This window comes from Cheilinus undulatus, linkage group 6, assembly GCF_018320785.1.
Source record: "Cheilinus undulatus linkage group 6, ASM1832078v1, whole genome shotgun sequence".
NCBI lineage: Eukaryota > Metazoa > Chordata > Actinopteri > Labriformes > Labridae > Cheilinus > Cheilinus undulatus.
In genome coordinates this window covers 11250099-11270581 of record NC_054870.1, presented here as the reverse complement: position 1 = coordinate 11270581, position 20483 = coordinate 11250099, and the positions used below count along the sequence as shown (strand labels likewise).

Below are 20483 nucleotides of genomic sequence, written 5' to 3'. Positions count from 1 at the left end.
AAGATCTGTAGTCTGTACTGTGATCTAAATGAGTGAATGACAACAGAAAAAGCTAAAAATACACACGATCCTCTGACCGTGTGGGGCAGTAATTACCACTTATTGTACGTTTTCATGACAGAGCTTTTGTTTTTCGTTGCTGTGCTGACAGTAGATATTATGGTCAGCTCTAAGGCAGCTGTGGACTTAAATCAGGTGCCTCTGAGCTCACATCTCAAACCTAACCATCACTCGCAACGGCTGAAGTGGACAGTCCCCATACTTATGTGGCAAACACATGTGCAAGGCGGATCCCAGTGTGGGACACCAAAATAGAAGAGTAAACACACAGCTGAAAGCCTTAAACTCTGTTTTTGCTCTTGCTGTTCCTTTGACCGTGCATAATATCTCCCTGAAGAAAAAAAAAAAAAAAAACATAGTTGAGGAAAAACACAAGAGAAGTCAAGGGAAGAGTTCTGGTGCATTCTGAAGCACAGCTAAATTGAAATGCACGGTTTATTTTTGAATTCATTTACACAAGTCCACTGCAAATGTATTCATGTTGTGGTGAGAGCAGAGAGAGCTGTTCAATTTTGATTTTATGTTTCTGCAGAGGAAAAGGCTTTTGAACGCAGCTGCATTGTTGTGTTCCTCAAGACATAAGACTGCTCCTATGGCAGAGCAGGGATAGGTATATAGATAGGGGAATAACTGGAGAAATATCTATAGAGGTTGTTGAAATACACCCAGTCATTAAACCATAAAGAAAATTGCCATGTTCCACACAGAGCTGCAGGTGTAATCTGTGCAGCTGTACTGGAGGAGGTTTTAGTACTTCATTTTAAAGCTGTTATATTCAACCCACAGAGTAACTAGTTTGAACTTTGCTCTTGAAATTAAACAAAAAAAACAAAAACAAAAAAACACAGACTAGATAAATAAATAAAAGGGAAACATGTTCAGCTGAAATGATTCATTGCAAGGTTACATCAGTCTATCATGTCCCCCACCCTCAGCTGCATCAACCAGCCAATCACAATTCATTTCAGGTCTCATGCTGTGTGCTGAACTGCATTTTTAAAGCCTTTAATGCCACCAGTTACATAATGTAAGGTTATGCAGCAACTTAAGCCCAGTCACATCATTCAATTGTGTTCAAGCTTACATCAGTTCTTGCAAACATTTTCACTTTTCTCAAGAATCACTGATATTAATCTTCATGTTCTTTCTTGCACAAATCTGATGGAAAAACACAAATAAAAAATAAAGATTGATGTTTAAATGTGACATTTAAAACCTACTGTATATTTGTGGGGAAACAGCTAATTTATGTGACTTGCAACAGATTACTTTAGCTTAAAAGTCAATTTACAGACTGGACTTTAAACTTATTATTGTTGGTGTTTTGACCGCTAATGTGCTATCAGCTAACATAAGTTAGCTAACAGGCTTCAATCTGCTGGTTTCAACAAGGGTTCAACACAGATTTCATACCTGAAAAAATAATTACACACTAAAGGGGCTCAAGACAAAGATTGGGGGATTTTAAAATAGCTGCTTCAAGTGGAGGACTGACCAGCAGCCGTTGCTGGAGCGGTAGTGGTGCTTACGCTCCTACAGTCCGCTACAGTTTACTTGATTTAAATAACAGGTTTACCGATACTTGGAGACTTGAAATTAAGTGAGCTTATATAATGACACCACAGCACACACACGGTGCTTCTCCAGCACAGAAACAAAAGAATTAATCAGGTCCTCTGATCAGTAACTTCAAGCATTATGTCCGACCTTACAATCAAGTTTAAAAAAAAATCACAAAATAATTACCAGCAGCTGATCAACTGGGGTATCCCAAGTGCAAATTACTTTGAGAAAAGGAAAAAACGTTCATGAATTCAATGGCTGGTAATGCCTAATCTCAAATGAATATTCTGTTCAGAAAGGAAAAAGATGGTTTATGGCTTGTGACTCTTACCAAAGAAAGAACCAAACAAACAACAAAAAAACAAAAGACTTTTTGTCACTGGCTGGTGAGTTCAGCTATAAGCAACAACCACATCATTACCAGTGTAATGGGTGATAGTTATGGTTAATTCTGCCATGATCATCATCCCTTGATGCCACGTTACCCTTATGATGGTGCTTACTTGCCTGTGGCATCGTTAGATTTAATGCAAACAGGTGAAACACTAAACAGTCTGTTTTTATTTTCACAAAATCAGCCCTTAAACAAGCATTATGTCACTAAAAAAATCTAACAAGGGGATCAGCTGTTTTTCTCACACTAGTGACATCAAACCCATCGATGTTTAAGAAATGTTCATAACATTGACCAGAGGTTCACACAGAGGTCACAGCTGGATTAATCTCCCCTTCTACTCCTTGTACTGCTGCTTCCAGCTTGTAGCACCCTATAATGTAATAATCTCCTGAAAATGTAATAACGCCTGAAATGTAAGAAAATTTGCACTTAACTCGATCGAAAATGTAATAAAACCCAATAATGTAATAACTTCACCAATAATATGATAAAATATCCTGACTGATATTGTAATAACATTTTTTTCAAAACTGATAATGTAATACTTGACAGATAATGTAATATATATATGTTCATTTTCAGTCCAGAGTTCTACATTTTGTGTTGTAAGAATCTAAGAATGTTATATACACTGGATTTGAAACAACAGAATGACGATTGGGTTAAATTACAGACCTTGTGTACCATACAGCCATACGCACATGTGCAAATACTCAGGGACATGCAACTACATCCTGGTCTTACTGAGTGGGTGAGGGACTTACCTCCTTGGGAGACTAGAATTCCAGCTCAGATAAGCTTCTGAGCAGCACTGGAGACCCCGGGTAACTCTTCCCTAAATGTACCTCTTTACTTCACAGATTTCCAACAAATCACTACCTCATGAAAACAACCACAATCCAACAAAACAACTTTCAGTAACACTTCATTTGAAGAGGGTATACATAAGCATTCATAACACCTGCATACACATTACATGAGACCTGACATAAACATAGGCCTACATATCCTCTCATAAATGGTTATTATATCACTTTCAATGCCAAATTGACATCTTCTATGTCAAGTAACATAGTGGTCAGCTGACATACTGTCATACTTATAGTATACTATGTTTTACCTGTATAAGACAGTCAGCTCTCTTACAGTCCAACAGGAAGTTCAGCTTCTGTGTGGTCAACGCTGTAACAACTGGTTATAAAAATAAAGATTGATGTTTAAATGTGACATTTAAAACCTACTGTATATTTGTGGAGAAACAGCTAATTTATGTGACTTGCAACAGATTACTTTAGCTTAAAAGTCAATTTACAAACTGGACTTTAAACTTATTATTGTTTGTGTTTTGACCACTAATGTGCTATCAGCTAACATAAGTTAGCTAACAGGCTTCAATCTGCTGGTTTCAACAAGGGTTCAACACAGATTTCATACCTGAAAAAATAATTACACACTAAAGGGGCTCAAAACATTTTCAGGCGTTATTACATTTTCAGGAAATTATTACATTATAGGGCTGACAGGGTCCCAGTTTGATGACCTCTTAGCTGCAATCAGGATTTCCCTGATAGACATGAACAACCAGATATCTGTTTTAGCTGTGGACCTCCTGTCCATCTGTCTCCACTGAGTGACAGTTACACTGCATTACAGCTCTAACATCCTAAAATAAATGGACTTGGCTCTGATTTCCATCAAAATTAACAGATTAAAAGGTTGCTGAAATACCTACATTGAGTTGCAGATTCAACCAAAGTCAAAGGTTTACTTTTTGAGATCTCTCTGTACTCATGACAGGAAAACAACTTTTAAAGGTCTCATTGTTGTATCTTAAAAAATGATGCAATGTTTAGATGTAAGGAGAATTTCAACATATCCTGGCTTTGCAATCAAGTGAACATTTCCTGTCCGGACTGATTCTGTTAAATATTTAATCCTCTAAATCTTGACAGCTAATGGAGATATGTTGCTTCCTTTAGCAACTTTATCTATGTAGCTAATTTATCTATGTAGCTAACCAAGCAAGGTTAGGTTTAGCTACATTTGCTCAGTGTTAATTTTGATAGCACTTTTTAATTAAGTTTTAGTTATAGTCTTTTCCCAAAAATATCTTTTAGTTTTAGTCATAATTTAGTCATCTAAATTGTTTTAGTTTTAGTTGATGAAACTTCCCAACATTTTAGTCGACAAAATTTACAGTAAATTTAGTCGACTGATTGGATCTCTCCCCAGCTTACCCCGCCACCACGCAGCAAAAGCAGTTATGATTGGATCTCCCCCGTATCTCATCCCACATTTCCACACAGCCAAAGTATCTGTGATTGGATATATGCCTAACTTGCCCCTACATTCTACATGACGAAATTAGGTCTGATTGGATAAAGTCTCTGTCAAACATTTTGGTCTCGTTTTTATTTGTTGACTAAAATATCTATTAATTTAGTTTTAGTTTTTGTCTATGTGCACTTGTTTTTATTAGTTACTGTCTCGTTTTCTCGGGGAAAAAAGGCTATTAACGAAAACTATAACGAAAATAACTAGTCAACAAAATTATCACTGCATTTGCTGAAACTCAAATTGCTAAAGCTAAAGCTAATCTGGCTACACTAGCTACACTGGCTTATGTACATTAAATACGTAGCTAGCACAGCCGAGTAAGCTTTAGCTTAAGCTAATGAACCTAAAGTAAGCTAGACTTGCATAACTAATTCTAAAATGGGTCTCTAGTTATTCTAATCCCAGAGCAGACCTCTGACCTTTTTTCTGTTTTGTTTATGTAATGTTGCTTAGCTTGTAATGTTTGCAATGTGGTTATTTCATAAATTTAACAGCAACTTTTAATAAATAAAGCTAAATTAAAAAATAATTTTAAATGGGAAATATGCTGTGCTGGCACTTTTACCCTAGCTGAGGCAGCGTCTCACAGTAGTAGTCTTCAGAGGGAACATCTGAGATCTAAAGACAGACCCCTCTGTCCTGCTTGGTGGACTAAAAACTTTTGTGGATGAGGCGCAGCCTACTGGTCCACTGGCACCCAAATGTTGATGTTTATACATGATGAAACAAGTTAGTAGTATTGCTTTGCAGCACATACATGTTTGGATTTTCTACAAATTGTTTGTTCTTACTTAAAATAGTTTTCTTTAAATTTTGGAATACGTTAAGCAAAATAAGATAATTTGGCCCAGAACTGTGAATTCTGTTAACAACTCCTCTAATCCTCTCATATCTCGTGTCTTGCCCGGTTGGACTGAACTATTGGGACTTCCTCCTGTCATAAATCATATAAACTTATGTATGCATCGTTAGGTTTTCTAGCAAGAATGAGGCCACTTTTAATCAGTATCTTTAAAAGCAGCAGAAGAAAAAAGAAAGATCATTCTTATTCGAGTCACAGCCTTACTGTTAAAGTCATTTTTTATTTAACAGGTGGGGGTGAGTGAGGTGAGATCACAGGCGAATGATTGATGACTTTTTGGTGAGAACAGAGAAAAAGTAGCACCTTCCTCTCCCTCAGCAAACACCAGCAAGGTGCCCCTGACTGTGTGGTGTAGCAGGAATCTCCCATGGGTGAATGTTGTGTGTGGCTGATGGGATTTAGATCTACAAGATGACTGTCTCACCTCAAACGTGCTGCCTGTGCTGTCAAACTCTGGGGGTACAAAGGAGCCTTCTGGATCATCTGCAGGAGGGAAACATGCCATATTAGTGCACCATTAAAGCTGCCTGAAACACACACAGTCATAAAAAGCTGACAGGCTTATGTTTGATATGAACACTCTGATACATATGTCAGATGCTCTGTAGTGTAACATACAATAAGATGCTAATCAGAAGAACATGTGCGCAGGAACTTCCTGATTCACTTCTTGTGTATAAATAATGTGTCAGAGATAATCTCTGACAAACAAGACAGGAGCGGTCTGCAGATCACAAGATAGAGGAGTGAAGCATCCTCATTCTCCCTACCATGAAACACACTACTGATCAGACAGAAAAAAAGACAGAGACAAAAACACTCAGTTGAAAACATGCTGGGCTGTGGATAAAGGTTGTAAAAGTCTTTTCAATCTTTTAATCTTTTTGAACCCATCTGTTTTTAAATAGGGCTTTCAATGCAAATGCATTGATCACAATGCTCCAAAAGTTATTCATTAATTGCTTTTCATCCTATTAACCCATTTCACCTAAAGCCAAACTTAAAAGACACCCTCTTAAACTAATTCATAGTTTGAAAACAACCTCTAAAACTTAAAAATATACTTTTCAAGCCTCTCTAGCAGATTGAGACATGGAATTTCACTGAAACCATGAGCTTTATCTCTATATACCTGCCTTTTCCCTACAGTTCGTTGACATTTTAAAGCCATCAGTCAAATCAAAATCATCAATAACTTGTCTCATCCACCAAGCCTTGGCTAGTGGGCCCTCAGTCTCATCTAGATCTGGGGTGTTGCCAAACAAAGTTGTTAGTAAGGCCAGAGAGGCAAAAATGAAATATTGTGTTATTCCAGTTGCCTTCTACACATGTTCTTTAGCAAATCATGTTGCATGTCTTGGAAACAATGAAATCCAAAACATGTTGACGTGACTTCAGGTCTTAAGGGTTTATACATAAAAACACTGCATAATGTCTAAATGAGTCAACCCAGGGATGTCCAAACCATGGCCCAGAGGCCAAATGTGGCCTGCAGTCCATTCTTGATTGGCCCACAGCAAATTTTTAAAATAAAATGAAATATTGCCCATATTACAACATGATCTTTTGCTTGACTGTCTTGTAGTTTCAGCACAAGGCAGTGGTACTATGCTTATTCTGTAAACAAACATACTGACAAGAAGAAGTTATTGATGTTTTATTAGTTTTGACCACAGTAAATGGTAAACATGTTGGCAACCAAAGTAATAATGTTATTAGAGCCTGACCGATTGATCAGCGGACTGATTAACGGGCCGATAATAGCGTATCACAGATTAATCAACATCGGCAAATATGTAGCCAATATATTAACTTTTTTGCTGTGCAGGGATTCTGTCTGCTCCTGTCGCTCTGTGTGTCCCTGCTGAACTCAGCCCAAGTGCCACCCCCCCACCGACACACAGTGTGCAGCAGCAGCTCTCCCCCACATCAGTGCTGCCAACTTAGCAACTTTGTCGCTATGTTTAGCAAGTTTTCAGACCCCTCTAGTGACCCTTTTTCAAAAAAGCGACTTAGGACAAATCTAGCAACTTTTTCTGATGTTATTGGAGAGTTTTGGAGACTCTGACATGAAAGCATGTATCGTTGTTGCTCCTCTCAGTGAGCAGCGAGTGCTGCCCTGTCCCTAAGCATTCACAAGCAGCCTAGTCCTCGCGCAGCAGTCTCTGCTGCAGTCGGACTCACTCTGCTGCAGCAGAGAAGAGGACTAACCCCCACCCCCACCCCCCACCCCCCACCCAGTTTCAGACTGGGACCATGTTTTGCTGCTTGCCTGTGCCAAGCTCCGGTTCCTGCCGTTGCAGCTTTCACACAGGACGCGCGTTTTCTGCGTGTCAGCCGCATCTCCCTGCTCTCAAAGCCCTGTCCTTCTTCATAAGTTTTACCTCAATAAACCCCCCTAAAAGTGACTTGATTCAGTGTACAGTGGAAGTTTGTCGGGAACTATTCAAAACAAAAGCATTCTGTACAAGTGAATGAAGTTTTTCTATAAAAATGCTACACTAGGCTTTTACTTTGAAAAGCACAAACCAGAAAACATATTCTACCAGTGTGGAGACAGAAAGTTTCACTATTAGTTGTTCTTTAGAGAACAACTTTATAAAACAGGCGCATTTAAGCTTGTGGCCTTCCTCAGGGTTATCAATAAACACATTGTAAACATATTCTATGTGCGTGTTTGCCACAACAATGTTAGTATGGCTGTCCATTTATCATTTTCCTGTCTAATATAGTCCACAGCCATGATATATAGTAAGACTATTATACAGCATTTTAACATCGTCTAAGTTGCATCTTTGTGAAATAAACAAAGATAAATGCAACTGTTAATTCACATGTCCACAGTTGTGTTCATGTACAGTATATATCCTGTGTATATCAGTGTTCTTATTTCATAAATGGCCGATATATCGGTTATTGGCTAATATATCGGATATTGGCAGATATATACCGGATATCAGCTTTTTTTAGCCTCCAATATCAGCAGATCGGCCCCAAAAATCCCATCAGTCAGGCTCTAAATGTTATCTTGATTTATAATGCCCTCATTAATTACCCCATTAAAAAGAAATACCAATAGTGTTCCAGGTGAGTCACCAGTGGTAGCCTGGGTCAACTTGGCCTCATATTGTCAAACACTGAACAAATAGATTGAATTGTATATGTTGGCAAGGTTTCCATGCTGCTAACATGTAGTTTGTATTTGTGTAGGCTAATTTAATCATTGTGCAAGTGTCTGCTTGTATTTCTAAAAATAATTTTAAGGCTACCATATATGGGTGTCTACCAGAGTTACATTTTCATATCTTTGGTAATAAAACCAGTAATTACATTGATGATTTTTTTGTCTCATACTGAAGTCTAAGTGATGGTACTAAACTCTGTTGTGGATGTAGAGCTAGAGGGATGGACTGAGAGGATGAGAGAGTGAGAGAAAAAGAGATTGGAGGAGAAAGAAGCAGGAAGAAATGAAAGAAAGTGGGTCAAGACAGATCTGGGTTTGTCTAGTGGACTAAGATATCCCCTCCCAGGTGCCATGATGCTCATATCCATTTCCTCTCTCAACTCCTCCTCAGCCAGTTTGATCTCATTTTCTCTTATTTGTTCAGTCCCTTTTCTCTCCTCTATTCCATCCATCTTCTTCTTTTTTCTCCATTTCCACCCTCTCTTTGTCCCAATAGTTTTGATCAAATTCTCCTATTTTTTGCCAATACTTCGGCCTGTAACAGTACCTGTGTTTGTCCCAAACTGTCCAAACTGAACCCAAACTTATGCAAACTATGACTTCAGTGAATTGTAACACCCCTGCTATCACCACGTCTTACTTTAATAACTTTCCTCACTGTCTTCACCTTTTAGACCTTCCTTCTGTTCTCAGCCTTTACTTTTTCTACTTTGTCCTTATTCTTCTGTCCCCTAAAGTCTGACAATAACTGTTTTATCTCTTTCCTCACCTCTTTTGTCATCATTTCCTCAAATCTTTTTCTCATTAATTTTCAAAACTTTTTCTTTCCAACAAATACTATCTCTAAATATCTTTCTTTTTACAGGCCTTTCTCCTAACTTTACTTTAATTTTTTCTAGGGCATTGTACTTCCTCTCCTTTCGTTTTCTCTTTCTCCCCTCCTTTCCTTTTGTCTCCTAACCTCTAAAATTGTCTCCTTATTGGCCTTGCTGATCCAATTTTCTCTTCTTTTCTTTCCCTTTCACAACTCTTTACTTTCATGTCTTTTCACCTATCTCATCATTTTGCTCTCCTGCATTCCTTTCTTCTCTTATTCCACCTGCCCTCCCCTAGTTTGCATTTTTATCTTCTCCTTTTTTTGTAACTTGCTCTCATCTCCAGGCTCGTCTCTTTGACTGAAGCTGGCGATCAAACAAAGGGAGCGTTAAAATGGACAGAGTGGAGCAGAAGAGGAGGACGGGATATTTAAACCTTTTGGTGAGTAACACGGAGAAACAGGCACAGAAGAAGAAGAGGAAAAAAAGACAGTGATGCAGTCGCCTCCAGGGTGATGGTGAGCGCGCAGTGAGTCATGTATGCCCACAGCATTTGAGCACAACAGGTAGTAAGAACTGAGCATTATTTCACCGATTCAACACCATTTTCAACCGAGACAATCAGATGTCCCAAAGAGCAGCTTGTGAAGCTGAACCTGGAGGGAAAATTCTTCATTTCTAAGTCATTATTGGATAAAAACCATTGGAGGACATTTAGCTGCTTTGGTTGTTTGATTCCAGCATAGCCACAGATACAAACAAAAGCCCTCCTGCTGTTACATCACTAATTAATTATCTGGAATGAACTGTATTGATGAGTCATTGTAACATCAAACCGTCTCTCCACAGACCTCAAGGTCACTCCGTAACAAAGATGGTTGGTCCAATTAATACAATTTAATACAATGATGAGCGATTCCATCATTTCATTTAAATTATTTGGTGAATATGACAACTTATATGACTGGGATGCTTCTGAGGAATAAGAGGAAAAAATGAAGAGATAAGCAGCACATAGAGTTAACACTGGAACAAACAAAATTGGCGATTAAAACACTGAGAGACTTCCTTGCACCAAAACGGATGGATTCAAACTATGAAAACTTCCCCATCAGTGTTCTGAATGATCCTAAGGAGGCTGCGGGCCGGCAGTAACTGTCACTTTGCTGACATAAACATAACAGACTCCAGGTTTGAGACTAGTAATGCAGTGTTTACAGCCATCCTTAAACGTTACAGGAAGAGTGGAAAAGATACCAGCCTCCACCATCCACAGATCTCAGAGTAAGACCTTGAATGAATAAGAAAGTCTGTGGCACTGTCTGCTGATACTCCCCTTGGTCTGGTTAGAAAAGTCTGGTTTGATATCCAGCTGTGCTGCCAACTGGGAGCTGACCGTGTCATCTTTTATCCTCAAGAAGGATGAGAATGGGGTAGAGTATGTCAGCCTGCTGCACAACCCAGACACAAAGAATCACAAGGACCTGTGTGACCCAGAAAAAGAAAACCTGAGAGGTTTCATGGTTGCCTTGTGATGCTCTGTGTCCAGTTGAGTTTTGAGACATATATATCCATATGTCCACCAGACGCCAAATCACTCTACCTCCATCCAAAGCACATTATCAACCCTAACGTATGGTACTGCAGGGAGTGAACGGGTGTCCACTGCCTGGGCAACATGCTGAAAAATCAGTGAAGAGGTAATTATATTTGTGTCTATATTCTCATGAAGATGAGTCAAAGTTGTAGACAAAGTATAGCCTAAGAAATATTCTTACTGTTATTCTTTTTTTTCGGTGAGTCTTTCATGGGTCTACACTAGGGCGGGGCAATTAATCGCAAATTAGATTAAATCGCAATATGGCCTGCTGCAAGTTACAAATTGCAGAAGTTGCAATATTTCTTTAACTTGAAGTGTGTAAAAATAGCAGTTTAATAAATCAATTTTTTGCAGCGGCAGATATTTTATGCATATTATGCAAACACTCAAGTGTCAATTTTTTTAAAATGGTTTACAAAAATCCTCCTTTTCGTGTTTTTATGTATGTTTTTCTTAATCAAAATATGGGACATAAAAATGATAATGCCCTTTAACAAAGCAAATGATGTCACATTTCTAACACAAGCAAAAATGGTTAGCTTATTCTATCTTAAACTAATGTAGCCTAGCGTTACTTCACGAAATTCATATCCCAGCTGCGATCAGCTGGTTGCCAGCTTCACCTCCCCCACCCCAGCCGCCTCCTTTATAGCTTAAAGCTTGTTGCACGCCCATATTCAGATTCATGCTACTATGGATTAATTGCTACGGAAATAATTTCATTGTTTTTAATGCATATGGTCTTATTTATGGAATTATTTATTGCTGGAATTTGTTGAAAAATAGGTAAAAGATTAACCTAAGAGAAACACATATTAAATCGCACTTGCAATATTTGGGGGGAAAAAAATTGCAATTAGATTATTTTTGCAAATTGTCCAGCCCTAGTCTGGACTAATCACAGCCTCCAGAGAACAGAAGTTCGGCTCTCTGATGCTGGTCTTGAGAGCAATCAAATTATGTCGGTGACAGGCCACTGATGCGAGGACAGCCTACGCTACTATTGGGCTCCATCAGAGAGAGATAGGCGAGAGTGGAGCCACATCCTATCCTCCTGTACTGCCCCAACCAGCAGTGCCCATTATAGCATGGCACCAGCAGTCAACCCCCCCTCCTCTGACACCACTGATGGACATGCCAATGCCAGTATCTCTCAAATTTTACCATCAACAGGAACATAGCATTTAATTTAAAATAGGAGTGCTCACAGTCTCCAAGCACACAATGCTATTGTTTAAATTCCTTGTTTGTCTTGTGCAAAATGAAAGTTCATTGCCTGCATTTTTTACCATTTATATAATTTTAGTGGTGCCAAAAAATCAGGTGGCACAATAATGGGAACTGTACTTAAATGTCATGTGGTGCCATAATAATAATAAAAGAATTGTATTGTCATACTAAGTTAAACTCAGTTAAGAGATTTATTTTTATTTCATTAAAGTTACTGTGCAAATAATCTGCAGATGCATCTCAGTAAATGTAAAAATTCAAACAGTGAAACACATATATAAAAAAGTTTCATTACACAAAGACTGATTTATTTCAGTGTTTATCTATTTTAATGTTGATGATTATGGCTTGTGAACTTGTAAAAACCACAAATTCAACATCTCAGAAAGTTAGAATATAGCTAGTGAAAAAGTTCAAAATTTGAGACTCATGTTGTCACACCCTAATCAGCTAATTAACTCAAAACATGCAAAGGTTTCCTGAGCCTTTAAATGGTCTCTCAGTCTGGATCAGAAGCCTACACAATCATGGGGAGGACTGGAAACTTGACAGATGTCCAGAAGATGATCATTGACACCCATCCACAAGGAGGTTAAGACACAAAAGGTCATTGTTAAAGAAGAGCCTGTTCACAGCGTGCTGTATCCAAGCATATTCCTAGAAAGTTAAGTGGAAGGGTAAAGTGAGGTCAGAGGCATCTTACCTGGGCTAAGGACAAAAATGACTGGACTGCTGCTCAGTGGTCTTAAGTCTTCTTTTCAGATGAATGTAAATTTTGCATGTCATTTGGAAATCAAGGTCCCACAGTCTGGAGGAAGAGAGGAGAGGCACAGAATCCAAGGTCCAGAGCAAAGTTTCCACAGCCAGTGATGGTTTAGGGAGCCATGTCATCTGTCCACTGTGTTTTATCAGGTCAAAGGTCAGCACAGCCATCTACCAGGAAATTTTAGAGCACCTCATGCTTCCTTCTGCTGACAAGCTTAATGGAGATGCTGATTTCATTTTCCAGCAGAACTTGGCACCTGCCCACACTGCCAAAGGTACAAAAACCTGGTTTAAAGACCGTGGTATCCCTGTCCTTGATTGGCCAGCTACCTCGCCTGACCCGAACCCCATAGTAGAATCTCTGGGGTACTGTGAAGAAGAAGATGGAAGACACCAGACCCAACAAGGCAGAAGAGCTGAGGGCCACTATCAGAGCAACCTGGGCTTCATAACACCTCAGCAGTGCCACAGACTGATCACCTCCATGCCACGCCCCATTGCTGTAGTAATTCATGCAAAAGGCGCCCCGACCAAATATTGAGTGCTGTACATGATCATACTTTTCAGTGGTCTAACATTTTTGTGTCAAAAATCCTTTTTTATTAGTCTACAGTAATATCCTAATTTTCTGAGATGCTGAATTTTATAAGCAATAATCATCAAAATTTTAGGAAATAAACACTTGAAATATATCAGTCTGTGCATAATGAATCTATATATTATACAGTACAAGTTTACTTTTTTAAATTGAATTACTAAAATAAATCAACTTGATGATATTCTAAATCACTGAGATGCACCTATGCATATTGAATCAAATCCAATTGAATGACGATCACAATGAAACTAAATTGTGAGATCAGTCAAGATGCACAGCTCTATTTAACACAGGCAGACTTACAAAAACATCTTTCTGTGATCTGTGATCATGGACATACATGACATGAGTTAGTATCACATCACAGGCTTGCTTTAGGTAGATGAGGTGGGTGGGGGCTGGTTGTAGCCATCCAATATGTATTTAAATACTTCATCACTTGAAATTTAAAATCAAAACATGACATTGTTTCTGCAAAAAAAATAAATAAATAAATAACGAAATAACTTGATATGAACGTCAGGTCATAGCTGAGCTCTAATGTGAGTCTGCTGTTGGATGTTCAATTTTGTCCCCAGCTTAAAGTTTCATCATAAACCCACAAAAGCTTCACTTAAAGGGGATCAGTGTGTAACAGAACAGTGAGGAAACTGTGCTGCTTGTTATGATTAATGATAGTTTCACTGTGTTCATAAAATCTGCGACAGAGAGGGGCACTGTGGGCAGATTCTTCCTCCCTCCACACGATGAATCAGAGATAAAGGGGTGAACACAGCATGACAACGAATGAGGTTGCACAGGATTTAAGCCCATCAAATGTCTTCAAAGTGTTTCTATTACCATCTGGAGATTCGTGTGGAGATAAACGGATGAAGCACTTTAAAAGAACGGCATGCTGGCTGTGTTCTAACAACAACACCCCTCTGGCAACTTTTACTCTGTGGATCTAATCAATAATGATCAATTTCTGATGTTTGGCATCACAGCATGGAAAAAAGTACATGCAACTGCGTGTGAACACACACATGAAGCATACAGGGTGAAAAAAAGAATGCTGTATATAGAGTGAAACAGAGAAAAGAGGCCAATAAAAGGAAGGAGAAAAATGGTATCTTTGCAATTCAGATCTGACCTGCAGACCTCAGCAGAGCCTGACAGATCCAGTGAGACTTTAATTGAGTCCTTTCAAGCAAGAATTTGCAAACTAAAGTGATACAAATCAGAGCAACAAAGAGAAGGTGCCTTCTCTATGAGTCAAACAGAGCTTAAACAGCAGTAAAGGGATAAGCATAATAAAACTCTGCAATTCAGTTCTGATCTTATTGTAAATGTCTTCAGATTCTAGTTTATCATGCAGAAAGTGCACATCAAAGCTTGTAAAATGTCTATAAAGTGGTTTAATTATTCACAGATGTATAAAAATGAGAGTGCTGTAGACTCACCGCTGAGCTGCTCCATGAAGCAAACGTTCCCATGGGCGTTGAAGGCCAGAGTGTCGGGTGTGATACACAGGGTGTGAAAAAGATGGGATGGTCTGATGCTCTGCAGCGCCAAAACACACTCTGCACACACCGCCCACACCTCATCCTCAGACAGACAGCTGTCCCGCAGAGAGAGGATGTCTGCTAGGGACACATTCTCCTGGAGACACAAATGCACACATGCATAAATCATAGATTCATGCTAAGGTGTTCAGTTTAGTGAAGACTAATGACAGGAAAAAAGTTACATTTTAGTAAGAAGAAGTCAAATTCCTGTTTCCTCCTACTCTGGAACACTAAAGCTCACCAGCAAAGAAGAGTTTGTTCTTGTTTGAGTTTGTTCTTGCCAGCTGTCCAGTCAGCTTACTTAAATTAAACAAGGAAATCAAAATATACTCAAGACACAATGTTAATGCAAAGTTTCTAAAATCATTACTCCTTATAGCCAAGGGGAGATTACATAAACCCTGATACCACATTCAGCTGCTGATCTCTGGGGTGGAGATCAAGCAGCAACCTCTGGCACTGACAACTGAAACCACTGTAGAAGGGCAAAAAGCTGCAGTTCACCAAGAATCCACTAGAGGCTGGATGCAGAAGCCCCACAAGTCCAATTAACAAGCATATGAAAATGCAAATGCTCATAATAGCTAGGGCTGGTTCAGAGTGCACGAGTACTCAGTGTGACTGTCATTAATCCAGTAACATCATTTTTCCCATGCACTATATTCTCAGAGTTTTGGGCTACAGCATTTTAACTCATTTAGCATTACATGTGTACCTGAACTTTCTGGGTTCATCGAACTGATAGGGATGTAAGGATATATTCTAAATCGTCTAAAAACTGATACAAATAAATTCAGCACAGTTTGTGTCTCTGTTTGAACAGTTGAGGTGGTGTCTGTATTTATCTCCACTTATTCAATGTCAAAAACTCTTCAGCTGACCTGAGACCAGCAGGTAAACACATCAGTCATGGCAGGAGAGGATGAAAACTTTGCTGCAGTGGACGTGTCGTCCTCTTTTAAGTCATACACTCACTCAAATATGCAGACAGTGTTTCAATAACAGGTGGCTGGACCTCTAACGAACACAGCCCATCTGAGCGAGTGTAAAATAGCACATTTTGTTAAACCACCTCATCTTCTCCGAAATATACAGCAGAAAATAATGCTCAGGTTCTGTAGGCTGCTATTACAGAATAGGAGCTTGGCATGGTAAATCACAGGAATTGCTGTTGTCATCACTAATGCATGGTAAACGTTACAGAGAGTGAGCTCCGCACATCCAAAGCTTTGCCCACATGCTTAATTTCGCCACCCGTGCCGGTTTGCCTTGACCCAACGTCAGTCACTAACTGGGGTGAGTGAGGCCAGTGGCAGTTTTCTTCCACTAGAGCTCAGCATCAACTGTTGTACTCACATCCAAACAGAAACTAATGTAACTGCCCCAGCAGATGCGGAGGGCTGGAGCCAATCCCATCTGTCCTTGGGCGAGAGGCAGAGTACAGCCTGGGCTGGTCTCCAGTCAGTCACATATAGGCAGACAACCAGGCACGCTCACACTCAAACCTACGGCCATTTAAAGCCACAAATCAACCTGATGAGCATGTCTTTTGTGTGAGGAAGCTGTGCGGCTCTTTTTTAAATGGTAATAAGTAATGAATATGAAAATTGTGCAGACAAAGCCAGGAAAAGACTAGTTGATAAAAAGAAACAAGAAAATATATTTTCCAAAATTTCTTTTAAAAAATGAAATAAAGGAAATTATACTTTGACTTTACAATTTTCTTTAAAGAAAAATTTGAAAGGATAGAAAGGATTCTGACTGGAAATATACATAAAGGATTATTAATAAGATCATGACAGTGGTATATAGGGCTGAAAGGCACGCCACAAACCGCATTGTGAAGTTTGCAGATGATACAACAGTGGTGGGCCTCATCAGGGATGACAATGACCTGGCCTACAGAGAGGAGGTGGAGCAGCTGGTGGGCTGGTGCAGAAACAAAAGCCTGATCCTGAAGGTGGACAAGACCAAAGAGATCATTGCTGACTTCAGGAAGAACCAGGCCAGCCATGCTCCACTTCTCATCAACAACACGGCTGTGGAGGTGGTCAGCAGCACAAAGTTCCCGGGGGTGCACATCACAGACGACCTCACCTGGTCTGTGAACACTGCAACACTGCATCACTGGTGAAGAGGGCACAGCAGCAGATGTACTTCCTGCGGAGGATGAGAAGAGACCACCTGCCCCAACCCATCCTCAGCACATTCTACAGAGGCACCATAGAGAGCATTCTGAACAGCGGTATCTCTGTGTGGTGTGGAGGTTGTAGTGCTTCTAACTGGAAGGATGTGAGAAGAGTGGTGAGAACAGCAGAGAGGATCATTGGGACTTCTCTCCCCTCCGTCCAGGACATTGCACAGAACCGCTGTGTGTCTCGGGCCAGGAAGATCTGCAGTGACTCCTCACACCCTCATCATGGACTGTTTCCCCCACTGGCCTCTGGAAAGAGGTTCTGCAGCATTCGGTGTAGAACCACCAGGTTCTTCAACAGCTTTGTCCCCCAAGCCATCAGACTTTTAAACACTTCATCTGCTTAAATTTCACCCCTGTTGTACATATTCACTGCTCCTAAACTTACACAGGACTTCTGCTGTATAGTTATTATTTATTGCTACTGTTAAAATCGCCACACACCTTAACTCCTGCTTTACATATTTACATATTTAATATTTAATATTCATATATATATTTTTATATAGTCATATTCCCCCTTGCAGTTCTTGCACATTTTTTACAACCACCAGCACCTTTACTGTATCTTTTTGCACCTTTTAAATATGTTTTCTTGCACATATACTTGCACTGTACTTGAAATCTGTAAACTGAAGCCTATGCAAATGAAATCTCGTTCTGTGTACACCTGCTGCATACTGAATGACAATAAAGTCTAAGTCTAAGTCTAAGTGAAAGATATTTGGAAAAAAAAAACAGACACTGCAATAGCATTTCTCTGTGATATACATTGTGTTTTTTTTTTTACAAATAAATAAATAAAACAGATAAATGAAGTGCCTTCAATGGCTGTTTATGAAATTCAAATAAAAAAATACGGGGCGCACAGGTGGCCTAGCAGTCTGGGACGCTACCCATGTACGCGGGCGGCCCAGGTTTGAGTCCAGCCTGTGGCCCTTTGTCGCATGTCTTTCCCAACTCTCTCGTCCGTTTCCGACTCTATCCACTGTCTTTCTTGATTAATAAAGGCATGAAAAGCCCAATAATAAATCTCAAAAAAGAAAAAAAAAAACATTTTTTTTTCTTTTTGGGTATTTCTGTCATTTTTGGATTTGTAACGTCACTCTGTAATCGTCACTCTCCCTAACGACATTCAAAGTTAAGCGTAGCTGGCATGACCAGGCCCATTAGTGTACCTGATGGTAAAACAAATGCTCACAGGATCGAGCTGCTGTGACTTTCACACTGCAGCACACACACTGAAGCTCTATAATAATCCATCAGCACATCTTAACTGAGAAGAATGGTGACAAAAAAAGTGGGTACCAGCGTATACCCTGTACTACATAACTGCTGTAGCCTGACGTACGGAGGAGACAGAGACCCTGCTGCATAGAAAACATGCAATTTTGGCTAAAATCCAAAAGCCTAAAAGCAGCAGAGTGATGTGCACCAGGTCCCCGGATTACTGTACATCCTTGAATTATGACTGCGTCGCAGCAGAAATAGTATATATCATTCAGCCCTAGTGGTATAACATCCCCAGTCTGGGTGTCTTACCAAAGCGAGCCATTGCAGCAAGAAGGATATTTTTTTGCTAACTTTTGAAACTCAGGCTCAGCAAGAATATTTTATAATCCCAATATGTGCATGCCAGAGATGGAAGGAGTACAAGATTATTTGTACTCAAGTAAAAGCACAGGTACTTTGGTAAAATTTACTCAAGCAGTAGTAGAAGTACTGGCCTCTAAATAAACTCGAGTAACAGTAAATGTAAGTAAATAAAAGTTTACTGAATCACTACTTCTGATACTCAAGGGGGCTATACAGTAAAAATATATCTTTTCTTCATGTGCAATAACAGAAAGAGAATATAAAGCCTCCAAATATGCAAAAGCCCACCTCCATAATAAGGGGAAATGCTATTTTGGATGCAATATGGAATCAATCTCTTGCCTTGCGTCATGACGCTCAAGGCAGACAGAAATGCCAATCTTGAGTAAACAGTATTCCTACTATCAGCAGCACCTCGTCACCAGAGTGAGCTTTTTTTTAACGTTGAACCTAAGTTAAATTAATGGAGTTGGTCAGAGTGGCTAAAAGTAACTTTGAACTACAAATGATTTATGACATTTAAGGGATACAGTATTAGTTCATTTGTAAAGTTCATGAAGAAACAAGTAGCTCCATCCACCTTTTCTCTCATCTTCATTCCTCCTCCTCCTCTGAGTGTGTTACTTTCAGAGGGATGCACAGTGTGATACCTAAAATCTAAAACAGCTTAAAGATGCAAATAATGACAGCATAAAAAGTTGGTTCAACTTTAATCAATTTTCATGAAAAGGCACTTCACTGATCTGCTTTAATTTCCTATGCATAAAAGAAAGCAGTAAGGTTGTTTCATCCAAGCTCTTCACTTTTAAATGCCAGTATATATTCATTACAACAGATGGAGCTGCTTTTCTGTATAGAGTATACTGCTCGAGTGCCTCATGTTGTTTGTATGCCAAATTTTGATTTACCAGCTGAATGTTTCAGCAGAAATCAGACCAGACAACTTCTTTTGATCTTCTGTTGTCCAGTTTTGGTGAGCCAGTGCAATCTGTAGCATCACTTTTCTGTTCTTAGTAGACAGAAGTGGCACCTGGTAAATCAGCAGATCAGCAATATGTGAAATACTCAAACCAGCCTGTTGACAACAATAAACATGACATGTTCACATAAATCCCCTTTCTTCTCCATTCTGATGCTCACTTTGAAATTAAGTACAATGTCTTGATCATGCCAACATACCTCACTGCTTTGGTTGCCGTAATGTGATTGGCTGATTTGCGTAAATGAGCAGTTCAGCAGGTGTACCTAAAAAGTGGCCAGAGGGTGTATTATTTACTCAGCCAAAAATCACTATTTGTCTCGGGGAGCTTTAGAATCTGAGCTGTGGAAAAGTGACTCATCATTGGCAGAACTGTGTATTGTGTAACTTTTGTTCCTGGTGCACATTTAGTTTCATGTTTGTGTATAAAACACACAAACCTTTCTTTATGTCTGTGACTTTGTTCAATGTGCTGCTGCCTTTCTTGGCCAGGACACTCTTGTAACAGATTCTTAATCTCAGTGAGGTTTTTCTGGATAAATACATTTAAATAAAATAAAAAAATAAAATAAAATACCAATACTAATGGTGGTGAACATTATTAGATTAGAGAAAAATTCAAAACAGTATAGAAAGCTCAACAAGAGATCTCACAAAACATGAAAAGAGTTGCCAAAAAGCAATTCTTCATAGGTTTTAAAACTAATTTAAGGGGCAACAACAAATGCATCATGACAGAGAGATCTAGCTCTAGCC

At 39.3% G+C, this 20483-nt stretch overlaps 1 protein-coding gene across 1 annotated transcript in view; it reads right to left on the bottom strand.

Annotated features, from left to right (window-relative positions):
* Nucleotides 1-20483, bottom strand: part of LOC121510727 (kinase non-catalytic C-lobe domain-containing protein 1) — a 94273-nt gene that overhangs the window by 60692 nt on the left and 13098 nt on the right. The window contains exons 2-3 of the mRNA XM_041788914.1: nucleotides 14854-15052; nucleotides 5644-5702 (exon numbers count right to left, since the gene is read on the bottom strand). Coding sequence (XP_041644848.1) covers nucleotides 5644-5702; nucleotides 14854-15052 — 258 coding nt within the window. The remainder of the gene's footprint in view (nucleotides 1-5643; nucleotides 5703-14853; nucleotides 15053-20483) is intronic.